At 37.7% G+C, this 11,956-nt stretch overlaps 1 protein-coding gene across 7 annotated transcripts in view; it reads left to right on the top strand.

The window, feature by feature from the left end:
- Window positions 1-37: 37 nt before the first annotated feature.
- Window positions 38-11,956, top strand: part of cpeb3 (cytoplasmic polyadenylation element binding protein 3) — a gene marked incomplete at its 5' end in the record, with an annotated part of 33,745 nt that continues 21,826 nt past the window's right edge. For 2 of the 7 annotated variants that reach the window (XM_084391591.1, XM_084391590.1), the window contains 3 exons: window positions 70-134; window positions 3,146-3,849; window positions 7,923-8,007. In XM_084391591.1, the coding sequence (XP_084247717.1) occupies window positions 95-134; window positions 3,146-3,849; window positions 7,923-8,007 (829 nt within the window). Of the gene's footprint in view, window positions 135-1,148; window positions 1,263-2,907; window positions 3,850-7,922; window positions 8,077-11,956 lie in introns of those variants that run through there. The other 5 variants (XM_084391587.1, XM_084391588.1, XM_084391592.1 and 2 more) reach the window with 5 other exon arrangements.

The raw sequence follows: 11,956 nt of genomic DNA, 5'->3' as shown, positions 1-11,956 counted from the left end.
TAGTCTTCCTTACGTGTAGCCAAAAATATAAAAATTTATGTTCTCGCAGAGGCAGGCAGCCCAGAGCAAGAGGGACTACGCCTGCTGGAGCAACATGAAGATACATATTTGGCTTCAGAATACCTCGTACTGTGGTAAGAAGAGTCAGCATATTTCAGTACAATTTATAGCCTATATGATTTCATATTTTATTTAACATGGCAAAGAGCATCTAAAAATGATAATGTTATTGGTTAGAGCTTAATTCATTTCCCATTGCATATAGCATTTGATTAGGAAATTATAAAGTGTATTGCTGAGGTGTTTTGATCCTTACTTTTTTATTTGATTGAGTTCATTCTTACAAATGAGACTTGAATTGACCAAAAAAATTCTGTATTTCATATTAAATTATTTTTTAGTATAGAGCTGTAATTTTAGTTCATATAGGCTATTTCATAAATAAATGTCCAGTATGACGGGGTGAATATGGAGCCACATAGCAGATTTGCATGCTTTTGTTGTGTTTATTTGGAAATTATCTTGATATTTTATATGATACAGTCTTACATAGATTATGCCTAAAAACCTGACAATGTGAAAGGCCATGTGAATGCTTCAAACTGTGTTCTTTCATCACTTGAAGGTCATTTTGATGTAGTTTTGTTACACATGCAAACATAGTCAGTGTCACAAAATCTGGCTTAATATTGGGTTATAAAATGAATAGATCTGGTTCTGGCTTCTTTTTGTTCAATACAGCATTCTAGCCATGCTAAAATCCACAATTTAGCAACATCTATGAGGCCAAACACAATGTTTTTGTTGTTTTTGTTGTTAAGCAACAAAAACATATTGTTTTTGTTGCTTAACAACCGTCTACATCAGGTAGTAGGAATATCTCCTAAGCATAAGGGTGCTTAATTCTTCATGAATTTACTTAATCAAATAAATAATGAATATTTTAATATTTAGTAATCAGTTTAAAAGCCAAACACTTTGGACCATAATGTATGTGGACTACAGCCTAAACAAGGGCTGATAAATACTGTTATTTGCATGTTAGTGTCAAGCTTTGCAACGTCATGTGTTCGATGGGTGTAGTGAGCAAAAAAAAAAAAAAAAAACTACAATTCCCATAATCCCGCAGTGCATTAGCCATGCGCCGCAGTCAATCAGCTGTTGAGGCGACTGCAGAAGGGCAGCTCATCTGTCATATCAAAACCCAGGCGAGACTAACAGAAATAGTCTTATTTACAGAATCCCAAAAGGTGAACGACAAGGTAAAGTCTGATTCATGTACGGCAAGAAAAAAGCAAGCAAAAGAAAAAAGAAATCAATCCGTCAGATGCATGTTATCTGTTTAATATGAGTTGTGTGCGCGGATTAAAGTGCTGGATTTGATTTCTTTCCCTTTCCAATAACCCGATGCATTTTAGAAATGCATTATAATATACATGCATGTGCTGTGAGGGTCTTATTTACTGTCATTTAGCTGGTCAGCGCGTGCTCTGATGTGATGGTTTCTATTATGACCTTGAATATGCAGCTCTAATGCAGCGAAACGAGGATTAACGGACGGAATATTTGGCAGAAACGCTCTTCATCTTGTTACGATCGTCTATTCTGATTAAAATTTGATTAAAGGTTGAGTTCATAAATCCATCAGGCTCGCTGAATCTGTCGCATTCTCGGCCTGTTTTTCATGGGAATATTTGGCATCGTAGAAACCCTCAAGAGGTATGTTGAAATTGATGTACTTTTTCATATACGGTTGAATAAAATCTCTTTTCCTTCGATCTGTTTTGCTTATCAGCGTATATATCTACAGAAATGGTAACCCTTCACAAAATAGGTAAACTTCGTAATAGCCTACTTGAAGGGTGCAAAATAAAGATATGTCTCAGATATGTTTGTAACGCAGCCAGATGAAGTGGGAAAACTTCCAGAGCTGTTATTGGGATTTCTGTTGCGTATGTTTTGTGCAGCATTGCTGGGTGTAACCCAAGATCCTGCAGCAAATATAACCTAGTTGCTGAGCTGTGCCATGGACGGTTGTACACCATCCAAGCAAAATGTCTAAACATACACGTTGCAAACTTATGCTTAGAACTGTAGGCTACATGTTTTTCCCTTTGCATTTTGTGTTTATATGTAACAAGCCTATACTTTACTGATTGTATAAATAGCTTAGTCTGCATTACGAACAAGATACACAACAATTTGCACTGCATATATACATTACAATAGACAAATATGTATAACATTTTAGACATCATATGGACATTAAAAGGGACAGTTCGCCCAAAAATGAAAATTATGTTATCATGACTCACCCTCAAGTTGTTCCAAACTCATGTGATTATCTTTCTTGTGTTAAACACAAAGAATGTCAGTAAACAGTTTCTGACTTAAACAGACTTCCTATGGAGCTCAGTGTTTGGTTACCCATATTATTCAAAATATATTATATTGTGTTCAGCAGAAGAAAGGAAATCATACAGGATTGGTTTGGAACAAATTAAAGGTGAGTCAATGATGACAGAATGTTCATTTTTGTGTGAACTGTCCCTTTAAGTAGGCTACACAACAACAAATTGTATTGTCTGACACTATGCACTAAAGCTACTAAATCACATGCATTATATTGCATAGGGATTCTTGTGTGATGCATTAAACCACCAGTCAGGTTTTGAATTTTTAAAATAGCAGAGAATATTTTAGTAGCAAAAGTCTTTGCAGATGTTGGATGTATTGAGGAGTCTTATGGCACAAGCTACACTCTTAAAAGTGAACTGCAAACCTATTTTTCTCGTTTATGTATGTGAATAAAACAGTTAACCTTGCTGAAGGACGCTTCTGTATTTATTGACGTATGCAAATTGAGGGGCGGGGCTTATGAAAAGAAAAAAAACAGGAACAAGAATCAGTTTCTCATTTCTGTCTGGAGTTCCGGTGAGAGAAAAACGAGACGTGGCGAAAATTGTTGAATATCGGTGACCTCCGAGCTTTTCTCCTTTAGTCGTGTTGGGACACATGAGTAAACCCGGAGTACAGACAGATCCCGGGCTGCTGCTGCTGATACATGGCTGATCAGGGGCTCATTAATAATAATAATCCCAGCCCGATCGGTGTGATCAATAATAACTGATCATCTGTGTTTCAGCTCAAAACATGCAGGATGATTTACTGATGGACAAAAGCAAAGCTCAGCCTTACCAGCACCAAGACCCGTCAAATACAGAGCCTCCATCCACCCCGACCCCCTCCGAGCCTCCGATCCTGGACGAGCAGAACCACGTCGGTCACTCCGAGCGGGTCGCCATGGAGTCTCCGGTATTACCGGGTTTGGGTTTCCCTCAGGATTCCTCTCTCTCCCCGTCGTTCGGCAGCACTTGGTCCACAAACACTGTGGACGAGGGCTATTTCCAAGGGATTCCGTCGGTAAACGGCACGATGCTTTTTCAGAACTTTCCCCATCACGTCAACCCGGTGTTCGGAGGTAGTTTTTCCCCGCAGATGAGAAGATCACCGATGAGTGTGAACCAGAGGAACCCCTACAGCCACCAGACCCTCATCAATAAAGTGTCCACGTCGTCCGCTTCTTCGTCCGCCTGGAATAACCACCAGAACGCGGCGTGGAGCTCCGCGGCGAACCCCTGGAGCGGCAGAGACCCGCGGCAGAGAGCGCTCGGGCTGGGCGTCCCGTCTCCGCTCAACCCCATCTCCCCGACGAAGAAGCCCTTCCCGAGCAATGTCATCGCGCCTCCGAAATACCAGAGACCCGGAGCCATGCAGAAACCCTGGATGATCTCAGAGCCTCCGGAACCCTTCAGAACCGACAACGGCAACAACATGCTGCCATTTCAGGTGAGATTATTCAGATCATTTTTTTAGACATAAATCATAATTTATACATAATAGTTGGAAAACATGTAGCCTATCATCATGATTAATTATAGACATATTTCCTCAAAATATTAATAAAATAAAATGTGTAGTCATACTGCATATGTAAAGGCTATATATATGGTCATAAAACAATTTAAAGGCATAGATTTATCATAATTAATAGACCTTTATACAATTGTATCATTATATTTATAATCATAAAACAATTTAAAGAAAATACAACACTACGAAATTTTTAATTTACATGAATGTCATTTTATTGTTTCTATTTATGTATTGAAGGACTTGACTAAAGTAAATTCCCTGTGACCGAATTTATAGCCTACTTTTTATGTATACTCTTTATACTCTTTTTAATCTCTAATACATTTCTCTGACTGTAAGGAAGAGTTGTTTTGAATTATTTTCCAGCTGTATCTATAAATGTCATTGTAAGGTGGAAGGGTTCAAATTCCCATCAGAGGCTCTCCTGCAGCGCGTTTGTGGGCGTTTAAAGGAAACACCACTCGAATCTGATTGGTGCTTGTTGAGTGAGGGGGCGGGGCCTGCGCTGCTGTCATGAACGGAAAGATTGTAGCAGAGGGCATTGATAGTTTTGTATTAACAAAGCTTAATTCTCTAGATTTGAAAAGTGTTTACTGCTTCTGCTCTGTTCGATACAATGTTTTTCTTCATAATTGGCAGGAATTCATTATTTATGCTCATTCATTGTTTGATGAGTCATGCACACCTTCTGTTTTTTCTAAATGACACTTAATGAACTTTAGTAAAAACTAGCTAAGCTCTACTTTGAAATTTGTGACAGAAATACCCAATTAAAGGAGCAATTTTATTTGCATTTATTTTGAAAATTGTTTTAACTTGAACTGTCTTTGAGCATGTGAAGGTCATATTGTTAATGGATCATTTCTGAGTGTTTTCAGAATGCACATTGTATTAACCTAGAACACACATATATCCATTCCACTCAACATTGGGCAAACGCTTATTAGCCAGACACTAGTTTTTTTCTCATGATACTTTGAGTCTGATTTCGTGCAGTTTTGCCCACAATGCTGTCAGTTTCCTGATATTGTACATCACTGCATGAGTTCCTTCAACGCATACACAATACCATCATTAAAAACAAATCAAGGAAGTTGATGCCTCCATTGGAATTACAATGTAAAGTGTTTTATTTTAAAAAATTTTAAAGCAAATAAAAATGTAACATATTTGATAGACTACAGGTTTAGGAAGGAACGTTTGTAGTTCAATATATAAAGTATGCAAGCAGGCTGCCGCAATAACAAGATGTGGCATGTGTGTGTGTAGTTGTTTAATGCTGAAATATGTGTGGCTCGTGTCTGATAGTGACTGAAGTGAGGAGCTCAGCGTTTTGATTGCTCATGCTTTTCACAAAGTGGGCAGATTTTTATCTGGAACCTGAGAGGGGAAATATCGCTTTTTGAATGCTCAGCCAGTTGCGTGACAATAGACTCGATGTGCAAACAATGTGCTTCCCTCAGTTGGCCTCTGCCCACTGCCGTATTCATCCGCACACTTTCACCGGCTCACGCTCTCTTTCACTTTTCCTTTATTCTCTTGCTCATTCTCTTTAACTTGTTTAATTGCATACACAGTGGACTGGCAATCTCATCTGATTTGTGTTTGACTAGCAGGGGGGGGGGGGGCAGGAGAAGCATTTAGGTAGAGATGATGGTGCAGATTAACCATCTTCATTAGTAGACATGTGGAACAGCACAACATTTTTTGTGAAATTCACAGCGCTTCTGATCAAAAAATAGATAATGCTGAGTCGTTATCTTATACTGTGAGTTTAAACACTTGCCACAAACTGACAGGATGCCTAGTCTGGTCACCGACGTCTGATGAAACTGACTGCTGACTAAACTCACCATTTTCGGTCGGGTTGGCTGGTTTACACAGATTCAGAGTCTGAATGAAGGTCTGTCTGGAAACAAAGTTGCTTTAATAACGTATAGCCAGAGCCGGACAGTAACGGAGTACATTTACTTGAGTACAGTACTCAAGTACAATTTTGAGGGATCTGTACTTTACTCGAGTATCATTTTTGGGGAGTACTCATGACTTTACTCAAGTACATTTGAGAGGCAAATATTGTACTCTTTACTCCACTACATTTCTATCCATAACTGTGAGTACCCGTTACTTCTTCTAAAAAAATAAATAAAAAAAAAAGGAAAAAAGAAAAATCTCGGAAACCCTCAATTTGTTGTTTCCCTCTCAAACGTGATTGGATTGCGCAGGCGCCACTGATTGGGACAGCCTATCAGCAATCACCTTTCCGCCAAAGTCAACTCCATGGTCAGATTTAGATAAGAAACGAAACCATGGACGAAACAATGGTTGAAGACGCAGCAGGTCCATCCCGGGAATGTGCCAACCCGTGGCCCCACCTCGCCAGACTATTTCAATTTTCTGAACAAGTTAATGATAGTTTTCACTTCAAGTGTTTGCTGTGTTTACCAATGTAAGCACTGTGGCAGTAGTAATGCAATATTTAGAAAATGTACTCTTGATACTCAAGTACTTTTAAAAACAAGTACTTCAGTACTTTTACTTAAGTAGACATCTGACTGTAGTACTTTTACTTGTACTTGAGTAAAATTTACCAAGGGGTATCTGTACTTTTACTCAAGTAATGAAGCTGTGTACTCTGTCCGCCTCTGCGTATATAGCACTTTTGAGGAAGAATTAATCTCTTCAGTTTTGTTGGATTTGATCATTTTCAAGCAAATGTATACAAGGAATCCTCCACTTTATTTGTCTGTGAAAATATGTATTTTTTGTTTCACTTTTTGAGAGAAAGAAATTCTGATCACAAGTCTACACACAATTTCCTTTAATTTCTTTAGTCATTTATAGACCTGTGCTATTTTAGTATTATTTATATACTATTATATTATTTATTCATATTTAAAAAAATCCTTTATTTGTATATTTTTAAACAAAAAAAAGTAAGCTAAAACTACAAAAAAATTGCCTATATCATTTTTTTAAGCTTTATTTTTATTAAAATTGTAGTGATTTTAGTACATCAACTTATTTCAGTTAGCTCCGAAAGTAACATTTCTAATTTTCTAGTTTATTAAAAAAAAAAGAAGATTAAATTGCTGAAAATAATTTTTAATAGTTTTAGTTTTATTTACCAGATTGCACAAGATTATGGCACAAGCTACACTCTTGCACTCTTACATCCACTGTCATGGACTGGAAGCACAATGAATGAGTTGTTTCCACACAAGTTTATTTTGATGATTACAGATTTACCCAGTTTATCCAGTTTGTGGCTCTGTTTACGCCTGGTATTAAGATGCGTTTTTGTCGATCGGATCACAAGTGGACAACGTTAAATACAGGTGTAAATGGTGTCTAAAATGTTTTGAGCTTGTCCACTTTTAATCACTTCCAGAGGTAGTCGAAAAAGCATTCGACTAGATTGCTTTCGTGGTGTAGACGCTCATGTGGTCGAATGTGTTTAAACAGCCATAAAAGATGTCTACTCTCCGCCTACTGACTTAACGCGTAAACATTATGGGAAGCACACTAGCAAAATGTTTTTTCAATTTTGTCGGCTGAAGACGAAAAATGTACCAAGCACAATGTTCTCTCACCATTCCTGATTTCTAACACACACTTGCTCTTGCATCTGTCAGGGCAGAAACAAAAGCTGATGCTCTCCGTATGTTTTTCCGTCGTCAACGGGCGCGTTCACATGTAAACTGCGTGAGCTTATTTCGTCTATTACATCGAAAGATCTGAAAAAGCCATACATTTACTCGCCCATAAACCCTCCCTTTGAAGAAATCAGGACAGAAGTGGTTGAAAGTGGACAAAAGAGACACCAGGTGTAAACGGGAATGTGTCTCCCTCGTCTACTTGTGATCCGATCGACCAAAACGCATCTTAATAGCAGGTGTAAACAGGGCCTGAGATCTGAACCCCCTGGACTAATTTGAAATGGCGGTTTTGTGGCTCATCTTTAACCCCTTCCTTCTGTCTTTCAGGAACGGAATCGACCCTTTGACCCGTTCAGCTTGCAAACTTTGGAGAATTCCTTAATGGACATGATTATGACCGACCATGACAAAGGTAAACATCACCCTGCCGCTGGCCCACCAATGACTATCGCTGATATTTTATGGAGGAATCATTTTGCAGGTTAGGACTATTTATACATCCATGCTTGTGCTTTTAGCTTCTAATGATAAAAAGCATTTGGTTACTGTCATATTTGTTTATTTTGGTGCATTTTCCTGCCACTATAGCATATGATGAAATGTTTTATTATGTTGACGATCGCTTTCAATAACTGCTGTCTTACCTGCAAAATATGTCAAAAACATTATTAATAACAACATCACTACTATTCAAAAGTTTGAGGTCAGTAAATGTCTTTTTAGAATAACTTAATTTATTCAGATTTTAAATTGGTCAAATGTGACATTAAAGTAATTTACAATAATTACCATTTCAAATAAATGCTGTTCTTTTGAACTTTCTATTTATCAAAAATATGCATCATGGTTTCCATTAAAATATTAAGCAGCACAACTGTTTTCTACATTGATAATGATCAGAAAGGTTTCTTGAGCAGCAAATCACGTATCAGAATGATTTCTGAAGGATCATGTGACACTGAAGACTGGCATGATTGGCTGCTGAAAATTCAGATTGCCATAAAAGAATAAATTACATTTTAAAATATAATAAAATAGAAAACAGTTACTTTAAATTGTACAAATATTTCACAAAATTGTCTGTATTTTTGATCTAATGCAACCTCGGATTGGCAAACCTTTGAATAGTAGTGTAAATAATACAAATATATACTCTATGTATTCAGATGTTCAAATGTTTGTCAAATTTATTTATTTGTATTTTAGGTTTTTCACGTCTATTGCCATATTCAGTGATTCTGCACAGGACATTTGCTGAAGGGAAAGTTTAGTTGTTCTGATCTGTTGTGGGAAATTCTCTCATAAGTTGTTTTGAGATCACACTAGAGTCTCAGGGGACACCAGGAGAGATGGCTTTCCTCTCGCAGACAATGGAAGCGTGTGATTGTGTAAAAAAGCAGGTGAGGGAAGTTGTTTTTATGTGCTGGAAGCATTGAGGCCCGTCTCAGGTATAGAGCTGTTTTTCCAGATCTGGGGTTGGAGAAGAGATGTGAATCTGGCAGTTGTAGGATCTGGATTCTTGAGTGATCACTCCTATAGGGAGAGCAGAAAATCCTGACTGACCAGACACCCTGGCAAACTGCTCACCTCAAGCAGATGTCGGTGAAGTAGGCTCATGTACAGAAAGAGAGATGGGAATCATTTGTATCACACCCAACTTTCTAGGCACTTCCAAAAGTTCCACTTACATTTCTAAAGATACCTTTTCCCATCCTACATCTGCGTGAGGAGTGACAGCTCCTCATTGTGTGTGTTTGGGAAATGTGGTGGTGAGTCACTGCAGTTTTGGCATCTTCCTGTCGTGTTGGTTTTTGATTAGGTTACTAGAGGTCATGAGCAGATAAATGGTCCTGTAAAACAGGCTCCTCATTCCAAATCAGTGTGTTGTTTGTCTCTAATCTTTGTTTTTCTTAAAGTCGGCCGGAAACATAAATTGCGATCGTCTTTTCTTACCTATTGTGATGCTTATCTGAGTGATACAGCTTCTCGAATGAAAAAAATTGGTGGACGATATGGCCAAAAATATGATCACGATATTTTTTTTCCCATATCATACGATATCGATATTCATTTACCATTAATGGGGAAGGAAATGCTCTCCACTTATTTGTTAGACCTTGAGAATGAATGTAAACATCACAATTAAACTCCACAGAGAAGCTACATTTTAATTTAGGCCCCCATGAAATCCATTTTAATTTTTTCCTTTTTATTCATTTTTTGGGGGGGGATTCTGCGTTTTATGATTTAATACAAATTTATATAAACTTGAACAATTTAATCAAGCTTTTAAAATGTAATCAAATGAAATATAACAATTAATTTACAGCAAAACATTGCATTTGTATTTTTTTGCTGAATAAGATGTTGCACAACAGAACTGTATACATTTCAAATATAGATGGAATATCTTGGTTGTATGATATCCCTTGGAAATAATAATATTACATTACATTACATTTAGTGATATATTTCTGTCATAATTTCTTGAAGTTAAACCGAACCTTTATTTTGACGGTTTGTCATGAAGATCTTTCAGTGTGTCTATTTGATGGTAGTTTTTCTCAAATGAAATGGTGAAAAGCTTGTGAAATGACTCTCAAAGCAGCTCTGGAGATGAAGTTTGTGTGTTCATGTCCTCACTCCTCAAATATTGAGACAGCAGACGTTGAAAACACAGTGAGCGTCACATGCGTAGGAGTTTGTGTATCAGACGAAAACGTGCCGTTCATTCAAACAGAGACAAGCAGAAATCACATATTAGCGATATTAACTATCTGGCTGTTGTTGTATTCATTTCTGCTGTGTGATTGGCTGTTAGATTCATCCATATTGAGGAAAAATGACGAGCTTATCATAGTTATCAACGTAAATTCTATCACGATTTAGGCTGCATCTGAATTGGACGGTTCTGTTGGTTTTGCTACAGACGTTCTCAGGGCTGTGGGTCTTCTGAGGAGTTTTGTGCCGGTTCACACTTCTGAATCCACGTTAATCTGATTGAAGTCGTAGGAAATGTTGTGTTTTGAAATGCAGAACAGAGTAATCTTCATCCGAGCACACATGACCACAGCCTCTCTCTCTTTCTGAGGTCCCAACATTGACACACACACACACACACACACACACACACACACAATCACAAAGATGCTTTTGTGCAAGCACACATGCACAGATTTCTTTTGGACTTCTCACATGATCTGTCTTGTGTAACTGTGAGCAAAGGTTTGAACCAAATCGGTTCCTGCACGTCATAGGTTTTGAGAAATCTTCCTAAGCTTGACTGATACTGTGGTAGCAGTCACAGCTTGGCAGCAGCCGCAGTGAAGTCTGACTTCATTATGCTCAATAACTCAGCTATAATGATCAAACTGAACTAGCTGATGAGAGGAATATATTCGAGGATACAGTTTCTGCACATATGCACAACTCGTTTGACAGGGTGACTTGTAATCTGGGTTGTCAGAGCTAATTTTGACCTTGTAAGCCAAAGTTGAGACAGTAGCTAAGATCATGATGCAAGTTGTTTGTCAAGCCTGGGCTGGTGTGACACTTTGCACATTGACATTGATAAAAGTGTCTCATGGTTCACGGTTCAACTCGTCCTGTATTGAAGGCCTAGGATGAAAATAAAATGTATGAATAGTAGGGCTGTGCGATTTAATCGAATTTGTTTAGCCCCCTCAGTGTGCAATATGTCAAATGCATATGTCAAACTATCGTTGCAGCAAAACAGAATGGGACCATTGACACAGAACGCGTTTTTGCAGTCAAAAACATGAGGCGCAAATCTAGAGACGGTTAAAAACTTGAACTTTTACGTTGAGCGTCGTGTAGGATGCCGTGTCAACAGGCGAGATGCTACAAAAGATGTGCTTACACGTGTGTTTACATAGAAAAACAACGGCATATTCCAAACTAGGTAAACAAAAATAAAAACTGGAACTGCACAACATACAAAATGTTTAAAAAGGCATAAAGAAATAACCATCGCCATCACATATCAATTATGCAAAGATATGGTGGCCGCAAATATCTTCAATAAAGCCTGATCCAAAATATTGATAGTATTTTTTTGTACATATCCCACAACCCTAATGAAGAGCTTAAGCCAAAACATCTGCCACTCCTATTTCTGATCATGTGTAAGAGTAATGAAAGATCAACCTTCATGCTGAAAGAGTTTCAGTTTGCTCAAATTATTAGTATTATCTAGTGATGTAACTGTATAATTTGGATAAATATGAATTAAAAAGTGCTGTCAATGGATTTCAAAATGTAATTGCAATTAAGATAAGATCTTTTTTTTATATTTGATGCAATCAATACAATCGGTTCCTTTTTAGGAAAGAAAACTAAAC

The sequence above is a fragment of the Rutilus rutilus genome, assembly GCF_951802725.1.
Source record: "Rutilus rutilus genome assembly, chromosome: 20".
NCBI classification, from domain to species: Eukaryota; Metazoa; Chordata; class Actinopteri; order Cypriniformes; family Leuciscidae; genus Rutilus; species Rutilus rutilus.
The sequence above is the reverse complement of the archived record's forward strand: the minus strand, read 5'-3'. Positions and strand labels throughout refer to the sequence as shown.